General features: G+C 36.3%; 1 protein-coding gene across 1 annotated transcript; it reads left to right on the top strand.

The window, feature by feature from the left end:
• The first annotated feature begins 2,699 nt into the window (after nucleotides 1-2,699).
• On the top strand, nucleotides 2,700-16,536 carry LOC134318691 (uncharacterized). Its single transcript, XM_062999627.1, has 10 exons — nucleotides 2,700-2,715; nucleotides 5,264-5,599; nucleotides 6,104-6,439; nucleotides 6,593-6,706; nucleotides 13,765-14,100; nucleotides 14,487-14,822; nucleotides 14,975-15,088; nucleotides 15,510-15,515; nucleotides 16,227-16,264; nucleotides 16,411-16,536. The coding sequence occupies exons 1-10, from the start codon at nucleotides 2,700-2,702 to the stop codon at nucleotides 16,534-16,536; spliced, it is 1,758 nt and encodes a 585-aa protein (XP_062855697.1).
• The last annotated feature ends 1,535 nt before the right edge of the window (nucleotides 16,537-18,071 follow it).

Below are 18,071 nucleotides of genomic sequence, written 5' to 3'. Positions count from 1 at the left end.
TAATTATATAATTAAATAATGAATTGCTAACCTCTTTCTACAACAAGTTTATCAGAGCGCTTTTTTTTTTCCCTTCGGAGGTTCTTGCCTTCTTCTTCTTCTTGTTCTTACCTCCCTAAAATGAGTTTTTGCAACTTGGGATGTCTGCTTTGTGGTGTTAAACTTTATATTTGTTGTGGAACTACTTTTTGGTGGAAGGTATTGTCAATATTAAAGCATATTTAATATGAAATTCAGGGCTTCTTTGATTTATTTTCTTTCTTTATTTTGTAAAAACTGTTGTATAAAAGCAATAGAACACTTGAGGTTGTGTGTTATCGCGAATAACATCACGGCTGTGATTTGGTCGCAGGCACGAGCCGAAGGCGATGTTATTTGCGATAACACACTCCCTCTCATGTTCTATTGCTTAAATGCGCGTAATGCACGTAATATGATAGAGGATATTGTCAACGCTCTGACAACACCACATTCCGTCCAAATAGCTCTACTGATAAACTATTTTATTTGTTATTATTATAGGGCTAAACCCTAAATTGAAAGATTATCTGACCATAAATGCATTTGTTAGTTGTCTTATAGCTGATTATTTATTTAAGTTGCATAATTATTGATGCATTTGCAAATATTTAAACCCCTTCTTTATACACATTGCCATGGTGCCACCAATTACATGAAATTTGTTTCAGATGAAGCGCCTCTTATGTTTACCCAAAGATACGAAAATATAGGCATTTCAGAACTCCCCATCCAGCCTTAAGAACACATTAATGTAACTTTAAGAATGATTAATAAAGTAAAGCCACATCATCATAGTTTTCTTATTTTTAATAATTAGCATAAAGATTGTTTAGATGACACGTTTGATTACATTTGACAAATATTTGACAAAACATGTCATCAAATATTTCTTCATGGGGTTTAGGAAAATGCACCAAGTACCATACATTTTGTTAAACTCTCTTGAGTTTTGCTTCAAATTAATTTTGCCAAAATTCACTGGTTATAGGCTATTGGGATATACAATTCCTGGCCAAAAATAGGGTCACCACCTAGATTTAACTAAGCATTTAACTGGATTTAACTAAGCAATAGGTAAGAGCCTTCCATTGGGTAATTACTGCATGGGTGATAATGTTTCAGCTGGCAACAAGTTATTTAACCCTAACTGATGCAGTGAGTAGTCTCTCATTTGTTAAACAACCATGTCGAAAGTTACATCCTGTGGTCGTGGAAAAGATGTTAATCTGTTTCAGAAGGGTCAAATTATTGGCATGCATCAAGCAGAGAAAACATCTAAGGAGATTGCTGAAACTACTAAAATCTACTAAAGAACTGTCCAATGCATTATTAAAAAGTGGAAGAACAGTGGGGAAACATCATCTTCGAGGAAGGAATGTGGTCGGAAAAAAATCTTGAATGATCGTGATCGGCAATCACTTAAACGTTTGGTGAAATCAAATGGTAGAAAAACTACAGTAGAACTCAGGGATATGTTTAATAGTGAAAGTAAGAGCATTTCCACATGCACAATGCGAAGGGAACTCAAGGGATTGGTACTAAACAGCTGTGTATCCTTAAGAAAACCACTTGTCAGTGAGGTAAAAACGGCTTCAATTTGCTAGGGAGCATAAAGATTGGACTCTGGAGCAATGGAAGAAGGTCATGTGGTCTGATGAGTCCAGATTTACCCTGTTCCAGAGTGATGGGCGCATCAGGGTAAGAAGAGAGGCGGCTGAAGTGATGCACCCATCATGCCTAGTGCCTACCGTACAAGCCTGTGGGGGCAGTGCTATGATCTGGGGTTGCTGCAGTTGGTCAGGTCTAGGTTCAGCAAAGTTATGTGCCCAAAGAATGAGGTCAGCTGACTACCTGAATATAATGAACCACCAGGTTATTCCATCAATGGATTTTTTCTTCCCTGATGGCACGGGCATATTCCAAGATGACAATGCCAGGATTCATCGGGCTCAAATTGTGACAGAGTGGTTCAGGGAGCATGAGACATCATTTTCACACATGGATTGGCCACCACAGAGTCCAGACCTGAACTCCATTGAGAATCTTTGGGATGTGCTGGAGAAGACTTTGTGCAGTGGTCCAAATCTCCCATCATCAATACAAGATCTTGAGGAAAAATTAATGCAACTCTGGACAGAAATAAATGTTGTGACATTGCAGAAGCTTGTGGAAACAATGCCACAGCAAATGCGTGCCATAATTAAAGATAAAGGCGGTCCAACAAAATATTAGTGAGTGTGTGAGCTTTTTTTTTTGGCCAGGCAGTGTATCTATGACTTGAATGTACAACCCAAATCAGAAAAAAAATTTGGGACAGTATAGAAAATGGACGTTTCTTACATTTACATTGACATTACCGGAAACCGGAGCACCCAAAGAAAACCCACGCGGACACAGGTAAAACATGCAAACTCCACACAGAAAGGACCCGGTCCTCCCCACCTGGGGATCAAAATCAGGACCTTCTTGTTGTGAGGCGAAAGTGCTACCAACTTAGCCACCATGCCACCCGAGATGAGAAAAGAGTGCTGTCAGGGTATGTCTCTCCATACACAGTGGTGATCTGCGCTGCACTCATCAAAGTGTAGGTGACAAGATGCATAAGGAATGCTGCCCACGTGTTGGTTAGCTTCGTTCTCCTAAATCAGAGAGGGGATCGGCATTGGTGGAGAGGAAGCATGACGCAATCGGGCAGTTAGACTCGCTAAAAAGGGAAAACTGTTGTTTAACTAATTCACCACCATACCATGACACATGTTTGCTTTCACACTTTTTGACAGCCTGGATGGTCCTTTTCATTTTTGGCACAAAGAACTCAATATGTAAATTTTTTAACAAGCTGAAACATGGACTTATCTGATAACAATACACATTCCAACGTTCTTTTGGTCCATATTAGATGAGCTTAGGCACAGAGAACAAGCATAGATCATTTCTGCATATATTGAATATATGGCTTTTCTTTACATAATAAAGTTTCAGGTTACTTTTTGTGATGCAGTGGTAGAGTCTTCAACATTTTCCTGAGCCCATGTGTATGTATTTATTATAGTAGCATGTTTTTCATGCAATGCTAATTAAGGTCTCAAAGGTCAAGGACATTCAACAGTAGATTTAAGCTTTGCCCAACAGGGACTGAGTTTTCTCTGGAAGTGAGTACACCCCTCACATTTCTGCAGATATTTAAGTATATCTTTTCATGGGACAACACTGACAAAATGACACTTTGACACAATGAAAAGTAGTCTGTGTGCAGCTTATATAACAGTGTAAATTTATTCTTCCCTCAAAATAACTCAATATACAGCCATTAATGTCTAAACCACCGGCAACAAAAGTGAGTACACCCCTTAGTGAAAGTGAAAGTTCCTGAAGTGTCAATATTTTGTGTGGCCACCATTATTTCCCAGAACTGCCTTAACTCTCCTGGGCATGGAGTTTACCAGAGCTTCACAGGTTGCCACTGGAATGCTTTTCCACTCCTCCATGACGACATCACGGAGCTGGCGGATATTCGAGACTTTGCGCTCCTCCACCTTCCGCTTGAGGATGCCCCAAAGATGTTCTATTGGGTTTAGGTCTGGAGACATGCTTGGCCAGTCCATCACCTTTACCCTCAGCCTCTTCAATAAAGCAGTGGTCGTCTTAGAGGTGTGTTTGGGGTCATTATCATGCTGGAACACTGCCCTGCGACCCAGTTTCCGGAGGGAGGGGATCATGCTCTGCTTCAGTATTTCACAGTACATATTGGAGTTCATGTGTCCCTCAATGAAATGTAACTCCCCAACACCTGCTGCACTCATGGAGCCCCAGACCATGGCATTCCCACCACCATGCTTGACTGTAGGCATGACACACTTATCTTTGTACTCCTCACCTGATTGCCGCCACACATGCTTGAGACCATCTGAACCAAACAAATTAATCTTGGTCTCATCAGACCATAGGACATGGTTCCAGTAATCCATGTCCTTTGTTGATATGTCTTCAGCAAACTGTTTGCGGGCTTTCTTGTGTAGAGACTTCAGAAGAGGCTTCCTTCTGGGGTGACAGCAATGCAGACCAATTTGATGTAGTGTGCGGCGTATGGTCTGAGCACTGACAGGCTGACCCCCCACCTTTTGAATCTCTGCAGCAATGCTGAGAGCACTCCTGCGCCTATCTTCCAAAGACAGCAGTTGGATGTGCTGCAGCTCAGTTTCAGGGTGTTGGCAATCTTCATGTAGCGCAACAATTCGTCTTTTAAGATCCTCAGAGAGTTCTTTGCCATGAGGTGCCATGTTGGAACTTTCAGTGACCAGTATGAGAGAGTGTGAGAGCTGTACTACTAAATTGAACACACCTGCTCCCTACGCACACCTGAGACCTAGTAACACTAACGAGTCACATGACATTTTGGAGGGAAAATGACAAGCAGTGCTCAATTTGGACATTTAGGGGTGTAGTCTCTTAAGGGTGTACTCACTTTTGTTGCCGGTGGTTTAGACATTAATGGCTGTATATTGAGTTATTTTGAGGGAAGAATAAATTTACACTGTTATATAAGCTGCACACAGACTACTTTTCATTGTGTCAAAGTGTCATTTCGTCAGTGTTGTCCCATGAAAAGATATACTTAAATATCTGCAGAAATGTGAGGGGTGTACTCACTTTTGTGATACACTGTACATAGGTTTTCGTCAAATAATAGGAATGAGTGTATTAATAAAAAAATTATAATAATAATTTAGTCAAATTAACGTATTGTTTTTGTTTTGTTTTAAATAATTGCATGCTTATTTTCTGTTTATCAGTCACATGTAATTATAAAGTAAGATAAATTAAATGAAATTTCCCCTTGTACTAAAGGGCGAATGTAAAGTAACACCAAACTACACAGGTTACATACTTTATTTTCTAATGCTTTTTCTATCACTGACTTCTGGTGGTCAAAATGTGCTATGAATGTAGAAATGTGTAAATAGGAAGGAAATGGAAAGAGAACATGTGACTTGTGGCAGCCAGTGAGGTGAACGTCCTTAGTTTAATATATCTAGAGCTTTTTGTTTGTCCTCTCTCAAAAACTTACTTGATGATGATGAATCCACTCTGGACTTTTGTTTCACTTTGTATAATTTGTAAGTTTTTGTTTGTAAAGTACTTGTGATAACTAAAGATGGTTGTAATCATTTCTATTTAATTAGTATTATTTATTGCTTCTTTTCTTTGTTTAATTTTATCTGATTTATTTTTCTCTCCTTAGCTCAAACTGTTGGTCGTAATGTACCACGACATCTGTCTGTAAAAGCTGGTGAACGTGTTACTCTCAACTGTGCATTTCTAGACAAATTAGATATGATGATTTGGTATAAGCAAATATTTGGTGAGATGCCTCAGAAGGTGGGAGAAAGTTTAACACATAATGAAATCAACATTTCACCTGAGTTCAACAAATCAGGATTAAAAATGAAGAAAACGGAGACTGGAATTTCTTTGACATTTCTACATATAAATAAAGAGGATGAAGGATTGTACTTCTGTGGAGTATTTAGCTGGGTGAGAAATTCATTTTCCAATGGAACATTCATATCTGTGACAGGTAATTAATTACAGCTTATCACATCATTGAATATTTTATTGTAAAATATGTTTAATTAAAAAACAAATGTAATCAATTTGAAGTAAGATAGTAAATTAGCAAAAAAAAGTGTAACGGTTCAGAACGAGAACAATAATTATTAATTTGGGAATTTAATTATTCTTTAACTATATATTTTTTTCTGTGTGTTTACAAAACCAGATACTGGGTAAAATCAGAGCCAATGATAAAGACTTAAAATAAAATATTTGTTGAATACAAAGTAATTTTGCACTAACAAAACAAGGCCATATTAATTATTTTAGGTTGTGGGGGGGAAATTGGGAAGATTAAAATATAACATTACATTTTTAATTAAACTTAATTCACGCTGTTACAGGTGTTCTTGATAGTTTGTATGTGTACAATAACAAATAGGTTGTAACAAAGAGGTTTAAAGCTTTAATTAAGTACAAAGTTACAATGAAAGCATTGATCTTATACTGACTATATTTTACTGCACAGGTGATCAAGAATTTAGCGTATCAATGTTCCAAAACAGTGAGCTGGACTCATTTTCTGCAGGAGAATCAGTAAATCTTCAGTGCTCGGTTCTTTCTAAGAGCAGAACAGCAGAACTTCAAGTGCTCTGGTTCAGATCTACTGCACCACAATTCCATCCTCAAATCATTTACACTCATCACAACAGCAGCCATCAGTGTAAGACCAGTTCTTCTACATACACCTGTGTGTACAATTTCTCCAAGAACATCCTCACCATCAATGATACTGGTACCTACTACTGTGATGTGGCCATGTGTGGAAAGATCATATTTGGGAATGGAACAACTGTACAGCTGGGTAAGGACTGATTAATTGACTAACTTGTTTAAAGTAAGAATGAATCAAAACATAATTAATTGTTGTTACTTTTTTAATAGGAGATGTTTAACATATTATGCTACTTTTTACATATTAAATGATTATCCTATTGAAATGTTTGTGTCACTACAGCATCTGTGGATTATTTATGGAAGTTCCTTGCAGTAGCTTTGGTGGTGTGCACAACTGTGATCATTGTTCAGTCTGTTTTAATCTGTAAAATTAGAAGCTGTAAACCATACAAAGGTAAGTCTTTATTATATTATTTCTGAAAATTAAAATAATTAACAAAGTAATATAATCCATTTTAGGAAAATACTAAAATAGCGCAAAAGCGTGTAACATGGTTCAGTAAGAACAATAATTAATTGTTAATTTGAAAATTAAAGTATTCTTTAAATATATTTTGTATTTTCCATGTGTTTACAAAACCAGATGCTTGGTAAAATCAGAGCCAATTATAAATACTTTAAAAATAAAATATTTGTTGAATACAAAGTGATTTTGCACTAACAAATAGCAAACAAGGCCATATAAATTATTTTAAGTTGTGGGGGGAAATATGGAGAATTCAAATATAAAATTTTTAATTGAACTTGTATTCATAACCATGTATTCATATCTGTTACAGGTAACTAATTACAGCGTATCACACCATAGCTTATTTTATTGTAACTGTGTTTAATTAACAAACAAATGTTATCAATTTAAAGTAAACACTACAAAGCGTGCAATATGGTTAAAAAAAAAATAAATTAAATGTTAATTTAGGAATTTACAATTTATGCTCTAAATATATTTTTTGTATTTTTCCTTGTGTTTACAAAACCAGATGTTTACATACACTTGATTAGATCATTAGTTACATAAAAGACACAACATTATGGGTAGCTTTAATATGTCATTGATTTATTTACCTGTTCTTTTTCTGTGACAGAATGATTTGAGCACATTCATAAAGTTGGGTTCCTTAATAATTTTTGTTGGATTTGTATAAAGTAACTTGCTAAAACAGATAATTAATTTGGTCCTGTGAAACATTACATAATGTCTTTTAATTTTGTGACATGATCTGCTCATCCTCATTATACTCATTGTACCTGAATGCAGCTTGTGACTTCTCTTTGCCTATATAAATAGGGATAGTTTGAGTAAACTCAAGAAATAATAATAAAAAAAACATCTTCTAGAAAAGAACACAGACATTGTGAATAAACCTAACTGGATAGACAGATGCAATTTAAGAACTACAAAAATCAGACTTGTCATGAACTAGAAGCTGCTGAATGACGAATATCACTGTCCACACTCATGTAAGCTTTATAGGCTGAAAGGCTTAGACGCTGAAATGCACGCAAAGGCCGTTTGCTTTTTGCTATTCATGTGCTCAGCACCAAGGTTTAGTCAAGCTTTAGGGCATCAGTTTTGAAGAAAGTTTTTTTTGTTTCATGTGCTTTTTAATCGTGACCAGATCTTGGTGGTTCTTGGATAATATTTCCCCTTTTCACAAGAGATCACAGTTACTTTTTTATAGTCAGCTAAATTCAAGATAAATGACTGTTTGCAACATTGTAAGCTACTAAATTAATATAAAGTTGTGAGATGTGGTATGAACATATTTACGTTATTCTTAGAAAACTTCCAGTATGGACTTATCTGGTTAAAATTTAAATAAAAAATAACATTATTTCCCACTTTAGATTTACGGTGCCTGACTATTGTCTATGTTTTATAGTGACCCAAAGTTCCGTGATAGAGAAAACAAACAACCAGGTAAACCATAAGACACCACTGCATGTATAATGATTTTGTTATTAAACAGTGTATTAGCATCATAATCACACAGATTCAAAATTATATACATGTTTAATTAATTATTTAAAATGAACCTTTTTTTCCATGTTTATTCCTTCAGGACTGTGATGCTCCAGAGCTCAATTACGCTGCTTTACATTTCAATGAGAGAAAAGGCAAAAAAGTAAGAGGAAAGAGGGAACCAGCCCAAGACTGTGTGTATTCCGAAGTGATGAAGACCTCTTAGATTATACACTATAGGGCCAAAAGTTTGTGGCCACCTGACGGTGTGTTTATTGGACATTTTTTAGTTACACCTCTTCTTGCAGGTTTAACAACCTTCACCCTTCTGGGAAATTTGGAGCGTGTCTGTTAAAGTTTGTGCCCATTCTATCAAAATCCTTTACATTAAGCTTGTCAACTATGTCTATATAGACGTTGCTTTGTTTACAGGGGTGCATATCATTTCTCTTATTGCATTGATTTTATGAAATTTATTTGTTAATGTCAAAAGTGTGTTAACTGAATACTGTACAGTGTATTTAAAAACGAGCAGAATTTATTTGTTCATTTAATTTCAAAAGTGTGTAATCTCTACTGACTTCATCAGCTTTACCAATGTGCTGCCAGAAAATGTACAAATGTAATTATTCACTATGAAATGCTAATGTACAAATGTACAGATTTTAGCAATACCTATAGCTACATACAGTCCAAAAGTATTGGAACAGTGAGGCCAATCCCTTTATTTTTGCTGTAGACTGAAAACATTTGGGTTTGACATTAAAAGATGAATATGAGACAAAAGATCAACATTTCAGCTTTTATTTCCAGGTATTTACATCTGGATTTGATACACAGTTCAGAAGATAGCACCTTTTGTCTGAACCCACCCATTTTTCTTGTGAGCAAAAGTATTGGAACAGATCAACTTAAAACAGATTAAAGTGAATAAGACTTTAGTTGCAAATCCTTTGCTTGCAATAACTGCATCAAGCCTGTGACCCATTGACATCACTAAACTTTTGAATTCTTCTTTTGTGATGTTTTAACAGGCTTTTACTGCAGCCTCTTTCAGTTGGTGTTTGTTGGTGTTGGGGTTACTCCCTTCAGTCTCCTCTTTAGCAGGTAAAATGCATGCTCTATAGGGTTTAAGTCTGCAGATTGACTAGGCCAGTCCAAAACCTTCCACTTCTTGCCATTAATGAACTCCTTTGTAGTTTTGGCAGTGTGTTTTGGGTCATTATCTTGCTGCATGATGAAGGATCTCTCAATCAGTTTGGTTGCATCTTTCTTTAAATTAACAGACAAAATGTTTCTGTAGACTTCTGAGTTCATTGTACTGCTGCCATCATGCGTGACATCATCAATGAAGCCTGTCCCAGAAGAAGCCATGCAAGCCCAAGCCATGACATTACCTCCACTGTGTTTTACAGATGAGCTTGTATGTTTGGGATCATGAGCAGATCCTTTCTTTCTCCAAACTTTAGCCTTTCCATCACATTGGTAAAGGTTAATCTTTGTCTCATCAGTCCATAAAACATTATCTGTACTTCTTGGCAAATTCCAGCCTGGCCTTTCTATTCTTCTTGCTCATTAGTGGTTTGCATCTTCTGGTGAAGCCTCTGTACTGTTGTTCATGAAGTCTTCTGCGAACAGTAGATTGTGATACCTTCACTCCTGCCCTATGGAGGTTGTTGCTGATGTCACTAACAGTTGTTTTAGAGTCTTTCTTTACAGCACGCACAATGTTTCTGTCATCAGCTACTGTTGTTTTCCTGGGTCTACCTGTTCGACATCTGTTACTTAGTACACCAGTGACAACTTTTTTCTTCAGGACATTCTAAACGGTTGTACTGGCTATGGCCAATGTTTGTGCAATGGCTCTGATTGATTTTCCATCTTCTCTCAACTTCACAATTGCTTGTTTTTCACCCATAGACAGCTCTCTGGTTTTCATGTTGGTTACTCCTCTAACTATAAATGCACAGTCTGCACAGACAAAACCCAAATCTGAAACTGAGCATAGACGTTCAGCGCTATTTATTGTTTAAGTAATTATTGTAACAGGACACACCTGGGCAACAAAACACACTTGACAGTCACATGTTCCAATACTTTTGCTCACAAGAAAAATTGGTGGGTTCAGACAAAAGGTGCTATCTTCTGAACTGTGTATCAGATCCAGATGTAAATACCTGGAAATAAAAGCTGAAATGTTGATCTTTTGTCGCATATTAATCTTTTAATGTCAAACCCAAATGTTTTCAGTCTACAGCAAAAATAAAGGGATTGGCCTCACTGTTCCAATACTTTTGGAGGGGATTGTATGATTACTACAATATATAAAGGACACATGCCAAATCCATGTGTCCTTCCATGTTTAAATTGTTGTTGCTGTGGTCAGGCTAGGAATTAAGAGATTTTAGCTGAAAAAGGTCTGTCTATAGCAAATACCACAACTACTGTCAGGCGTTTACATTCGAATGTTAAAATCACGATGCCTTCACTGTACTCTACTGTCTAAAATATACATGTTTCATGTTGTACTATTCCATTGCAAAGTTTTGGCCATTCCCCCTCAGACATAGATGTACAACTCCAAATCAGAAAAAGTTGGGACAGTAAGGAAAAAAAAAAATCATTTATTAAAACAGGACATAAATAAAAAACATTTATGCTGTCTGTTTTACTCCAAATAAATGAGCATAAAAAATCCTGAAAAAAGTTTCATATTTGATAATGCTTTTATTGGTATTATTGCAAAATGAAAGCGCACGGTAAACAGCAGCACCACTTAGATCAACCACACAGCAGCATAAAATCATAACCGCTGCTTACCAGAGCTTCTCTTTTTCAAATTGAGACCATGTGTTGTTTCATTGGGGATATAATCCACTTGTTTTTTGTTTCTTGGTGGCCATTCTGTATGTTTCCAGAATATTTCCAGAATATATAGATCCATATCCAACTGTGTTTGTTCACTGAACTAATGAAATCCATCTTACTTGGATAATATATTCTCTCTGCTTTTGCAGTAAAAAGACGAATATAGTAAATTGTTAAATAAGCTGTCACTTATACCTCTACAACCAATAAAAAAAGAGTTCTTCATTGCCAGCAAACCTAAATGACACACATTGGAGAAATAAAAAGAGCGTATATTATGCAATATGGATTAGAGGAGCAAAATTCTGCCCAAAATCCGAATGCGGAAGCTCTGATTGGTTTATACAGCTGTTTTTCAAGGCTTGAACCAAGACTGAATCTCTGAAACAAATGCTTGATCCATGGAGTTGTTTACTTACGACACCATAATGAAATAGAGTGAGAATGACAAATGAATATTTACCATAGATAAGAGCACAGCTCCCTGATTTGATTCCAATGAATGATTTGTTTAAAAAGAGTCCTTTTTGACTTTTTTTTACCCAGTGATGCTTTTGCATAAACTGATGTGAAGAAGTGGGGGAGGGGTAAATTTCATTTGTATGGACAGAGTCTGACAGAGCTTTAGAGCCAAAAGGTATGCACTTCCAAAACCAATTGATGTTGAGTTTCAAGGTACCACTGTGAATATATCTGGTAGAAGATATTTGATTGCCATTATTGCATCATTTGGGCTTGGTTTTAATTTCATGTGTTGCAGTATTTACAGTGGTAGATCTAGCTTAAGACTTAGACTTAGCATCCCTCCACTCAGATCTCCAGTGTGCCTTCTCCCGTCTGCAGCCATTCATAGCCAGGACCCTCTGTCAGTTCTACTTTGGCAGTTCCATCTTTTTAGCAAATATTTTTTTTAACTAAACTGTACATTAAATAACAGTGATGCTCAGTACATATAACACTTGTTTGCATCATAAGTATAGGCTGTTGACAACATAAATGTGCCAGTTTTTCAACATGTCAACAGGCTGGCAGATTACCTGGTAGAGCTTCGTGGTCAAACATCCCTTTGTCTGACTAATCATGGTGGTCACCACCAAATAAGACTGTGAGTGGTCGCTTTATGACACCCAAAAAGCCAACACAGACTTCTGGTGTGGAAAGTGCCACTGGATGTGGGTTGGGGGCCAATAGCACACCTGCCCAGTGGCCTGATTGTTGCAGACCATCTTTATCAGGCTATGCAAGATCCATCCTATCCCCAGAAGAAAAGGGCAAAGGAGCACTGTCAAAGTGGTTCTTTATCCTCAGAGAAAAATCAGACAGCCTGGCTGCGTCCGGAATCGCATACTTCCATACTCAATAGTACGCGAAATGAAAACGCGAGAGCGGTTAGTATGTCCGAATACATAGTATACACAAAGAGGTACGCGAGAAGTACCCGGATGACCTACTTATTGGGCAGCCATGTTTGAGTATGCAAGCGATGCACACTTGCGGTCCGTTAATGTATCCCATAATGCAACTGGAGCTGCGTAGGCGTTCGAAGCGTAATAAGAAACAAGAAAGATAGCGGTCCTCTGTTTACAAGTGTAAGTAAGATAAATAAAATAAAACATTTTAAAGACGAATTAATAACAAAAACACGATAAATATCCAAAAGTTTGGCGAGTGGGGTTTGTAATGAGTCTGTAACCATGGTGATATTACGTCATCACGTCCCACGTCATCACTTGACGTTGGAAAGATGGCGGATGTAGTGCGTAGCGGTGTTGGGTGCATACTGCATACTTCTGTACTGGAAGTATGTACTTTTTTACCGGCAGAGTAGTGCATACATCCTCCAATCTAGTACGTACTCTCAAAGTATGCGATTCCGGACGCAGCCCTTGTGTTGAGGAATAGCAGGGAAATACAAAAAAACATCATTACAGCTGGTGGAGTTCAACCGTGCTGTGCTGTTTTAGGGTATTATTTTGCCTTCATTTATTACAGTAAATCAAGAGCCTGTCCAGGAGGCCATAACACTACCTTTAGTACCAGCATGGGAATTAGCACCAGCATAACATGCCTACGGCTATGCAGAGGAAGATTTCTGTACACTTGCAACCAATAAGACCAAAGTTACCAGTACACACACAGGTGTACACACACATGTATCATTTAATTATTAAGTAAGATAAATTTAATTCAGTTTATTTCAATTTGCCCTTGTGGTAAAAAGTAAAGGGCAGCTGGTAAAGTAACAGCAAACTACACAGGTTACATATTTTCTGATGCCTTTTTCATCACTGACTTCTGGTGGCAAAATTGTGCTATGAATGTAGAAACTTATAAATAGAAAGGAAATAGAAAGAGAACATGTGACCTGTGGCAGCCAGTGAGGTGAACTTCTCTAGTATAAAATATCTAGAGCTTTTTATTTGTCCTCTCTCAAAGAACTTTATTGATGATGATGGTTCTACTCTGGACTTTTGTTTCGCTTTGTATAATTTGTAAGTTTTAAATCTTTTGTTTGTAAAGTACTTGTGATAACTAAAGATGGTTGTTATTATTTCTATTTAATTACTATTATTTATTGCTTCTTTTTTGTTTAATTTTATCTGATTTTTTCCCCTCCTTAGCTCAAACTGTGGGTCACAATGAACCACTAATTCTTTCAGTAAAAGCTGGTGAACGTGTTACTCTCAACTGTGCATTTCTAGACAAATTAGTTTTGATGGTCTGGTACAGGCAAAGATTTGGTGAGATGCCTCAGAAGGTGGGAGAAAGTTTAACACATAAGGGAATCAACATTTTTCCTGAGTTCAACAAATCAGGATTAAAAATGGAGAAAACGATGACTGGAATTTCCTTGACATTTCTACATATAAGTAAAGAGGATGAAGGATTGTACTTCTGTGGAGTATTAAGCTGGGTGAAAAATTCATTGTCCAGTGGAACATTTGTATCTGTGACAGGTAACTCATTACAGCTTATCACATCATTGCATATTTAATTGTAACTGGGTTTAATAAAAAAAAAATAAAAAAAATGTAATCAATTTGATGTAAGATACTAAAATAGTGCAAAAACGTGTAACATGGTTCAGAACAAGAACAATAATTGTTAATTTGGGAATTGAATTTTTCTTTAAAATAAAGGTTTGTAAACACACAGAAAAAGACAAAAATATATTTACATTTGTGTAATGTACTCAAACTTAATTTACGCTGTTACAGGTGTTCTTGATAGTTTGTATGTGTACAATAACAAATAGGTTTGAATGAAGAGGTTGAAAGCTTTAAATAAGTACAATGGTACAATAAAAGCTTAGATCTTACATTGACTATATTATACTGTACAGGTGATCAAGAATGCAGTGTATCAGTGTTCCAAAACAGTGAGCTGGACTCATTTACTGAAGGAGAATCAGTAAATCTTCAGTGCACGGTTCTTTCTAAGAGCACAATATCAGATCTTCCAGTGCTCTGGTTCAGATCTGCTGCACCACAATCCCATCCTCAAATTATTTACACTCATCACAACAGCAGCCATCAGTGTAAGACCGGCTCTTCTACATACAGCTGTGTGTACAACTTCTCCAAGAACATCCTCACCATCAATGATACTGGTACCTACTACTGTGCTGTGGCCATGTGTGGAAAGATCATATTTGGGAATGGAACGACTGTACAGCTGGGTAAGGACTGATTTATTGACTAACTTGTTTAAAGTAAGAATGACTCAGAACATATCTATTTATTTTCACTTTTCAACATGAAATGTTTAAAATATTAAACTAGTTATTACATATCAAATGATTATCCTATTGAATTGTTTGTGTCACTACAGCATCTGTGGATTATTTATGGAAGTTCCTTGCAGTAGCTTTGGTGGTGTGCATAACTGTGATCATTGTTCAGTCTGTTTTAATCTGTAAAATTAGAAGCTGTAAACCATACAAAGGTAAGTCTATCATTTTCAATCTTGTATTTTTCCACTATATTATTTTTGCAATAGTCAAAAGTTTACATACACTTAATTAGAGGCAGCTTTGTTATTTAAATGATTTATTTGCCCGTTACTGTTCTGTGAAAGAATGATTTGAGCCTTGGGTTCCTAAATAATTTTTTTTGCCTGTCTGAAAAAATGGTTGTTCAAAAATTATGTATCCATATATATATTACAGGTAACTAATTCCAGCGTATCACATCATTGCATATTTTATTGTAACTATGTTTAATTAACAAACAAATGTTTTCAGTTTGAAGTAAACACTAAAAAACATTTGCAATAGGGCTGAGAAAGAAAACAATTGTTAATTGTTAATTTAGGAATGTTTATTCTCTAAATATATTTTTTTGTGTTTTTCCTTGTGTTTACAAAGCCAGATGTTTACATACACTTAATTAGATCATTAGTTACATAAAAGACACAGCATTATGGATAGCTTTGATATGTCATTTGGGTTCTTAAATCATTTTTGTTGGATTTGTATAAAGTAACTTGATAAAACAGATAATTGATTTGGTCCTGTGAAACATCACACAATGTCTTTTAATTTTGTGACATGATCTGCTCATCCTCATTATACTCATTGTACCTGAATACAGCTTGTGACTTTTCTTTGCCCATATAAATAGGGATAGTTTGAGTAAACTCAAGAAATAATAAAAAAACATATTTTAGAATAGAACACAGAAATTGTGAATAAACCTAACTGGATAGACAGATGCAATTTAAGAACTACAAAAATCAGACTTGTCATGAACTAGAAGCTGCTGAATGACGAATATCACTGTCCACACTCATGTAAGCTTTATAGGCTGAAAGGCTTAGACACTGAAATGCACACAAAGGCCGTTTGCTTTTTGCTATTTATGTGCTCAGCACCAAGGTTTAGTCAAGCTTTAGGGCATCAGTTTTGAAGAAGGTTTTTTTTTTTCTTGTTCCATGTGCTTTTAAATTGTGACCATTTAATACATATTTAAGTTATTCTCAAAAAAACTTCCAATATGAACTTAACTGGTTAAAATGTAAATAAAAAATAACATTATTTCCCACCTTAGATTTACGGTGCCTGACTATTGTCTACGTTTTATAGTGACCCAAGGTTCCGTGATAGAGAAAACAAACAACCAGGTAAACCATAAGACACCACTGCATGTATAATGATTTTGTTATTAAACAGTGTATTAGCATCATACATCACACATATTCAAAATTATATACATGTTTAATTAATTATTTAAAATAAAACTTTTACTATTTCATGTTTATTCCTGCAGGACTGTGATGCTCCAGAGCTCAATTACTCTGCTTTACATTTCAATGAGAGAAAAGGCAAAAAAGTAAAAGGAAAGAGGCAACCAGCCCAAGACTGTGTGTATTCCGAAGTGATGAAGACCTCTTAGATTATACACTATAGGGCCAAAAGTTTGTGGCCACCTGACGGTGTGTTTATTAGACACTTTCTAGTTCCACCTCTTCTTGCAGGTTTAACAACCTTCACCTTTCTGGGAAATTTGGAGCGTGTCTGGTAAAGTTTGTGCCCATTCTATCAAGATCCTTTACATTAAGCTTGTCAACTATGTCTATATAGACGTTGCTTTGTTTGCATGGGTGCATATCATTTCTCTTATTGCATTGATTTTATGAAATTCATTTGTTCATTTGTTAATGTCAAAAGTGTGTAAACTGAATACTGTACAGTGTATTTTAAAACAAGAGCAGAATTTATTTGTTCATCTGTTAATTTTAGAAATGTGTAAACTGAATACTGTACAGTGTATTTTAAAACAAGAGCAAAATTTATTTGTTCATCTGTTAATTTTAGAAATGTGTAAACTGAATACTGTACAGTGTATTTGAAAACAAGAGCAGAATTCATTTGTTCATCTGTTAATTTTAGAAATGTGAAAACTGTCTTCTGAATTCTGAAGAACTGTAAGATTTTGATTCTGGGAGAAGATACATTTAACTTTTGTCACCATCATTACAAAAACTTGTGCATCTACACTGTCAAGCATATTACTGCACCTCATAGCTGGTTGTTTTTAAATGTATTTACCATTTGCTTCATCCTAATCTAGCATGTTTGAAAGATTTAGCAAATGCAAATATTTATGCAAAGCTTTATGCACAGGTATAATAGTAAACCCTGGACAGGACGCCAATATGTCACTAAACGTTACACACTCACTTATTTAATTCACACATATCTAAGGAATATATTACAGTTGACAATACACTCGCATGCAGGTGGAAAAAGGTGTGTGTGTGTGTGTGTGGGGGGGGGGGGGGGTAATGCGAGATGCGCTCTGCCCACTGCACTACTCAAACAGCGGTGTATTAAACACATTGTAATGCTGATATAACCTGCACACACACGGCATTACTAACACTAATTGAACACTAATTTAAATAATAACCAAACGCTTTCTAATTCCCACGGTAGCGGGAACAGGTTCAGAGACAATTTTAAAAAAATAGCCTTAGCTTGCGTTGCACTTTGGGGGGTGGGCCGGGGGGATGCAGTGAGAAAATCTGGGGGGGGGGGGGGGGGGGCAATGCCGACCCCAGCCCTACCCTAGCGCCGGCCCTGAGCTACATATATGATTACTACAGTATATAAAGGACACATGCCAAATCTTCCATGTTCAAATTGCTGTTGCTGTGGTCAGGCTAGGAATAAAGAGATTTTAGCTGAAAAAGGTCTGTCTATAGCAAATAACACAACTACTATATCAGGCATTTACATACAAATGTTAAAATCACAGCTGGATCTTTTATGAAAATCAAATCCCCAAAAACATTACAGAACTAAACTACAGGGTGGGCCATTTATATGGATACACCTAAATAAAATGGGAATGGTTGGTGATATTAACTTCCTGTTTGTGGCACATTAGTATATGGGAGGGGGGGAACTTTTCAAGATGGGTGGTGA

The sequence above is a fragment of the Trichomycterus rosablanca genome, chromosome 8 (assembly GCF_030014385.1).
Source record: "Trichomycterus rosablanca isolate fTriRos1 chromosome 8, fTriRos1.hap1, whole genome shotgun sequence".
Taxonomy (NCBI): Eukaryota; Metazoa; Chordata; class Actinopteri; order Siluriformes; family Trichomycteridae; genus Trichomycterus; species Trichomycterus rosablanca.
This window is presented reverse-complemented; position numbering and strand designations above follow the sequence as displayed.

Coding starts and splice junctions, on each gene's coding strand:
- LOC134318691 (XM_062999627.1), top strand. Junction 5,600..6,103: donor AACATTCATATCTGTGACAG/GTAATTAATTAC, acceptor TTTACTGCACAG/GTGATCAAGAATTTAGCGTA. Junction 16,265..16,410: donor TAGAGAAAACAAACAACCAG/GTAAACCATAAG, acceptor TTATTCCTGCAG/GACTGTGATGCTCCAGAGCT.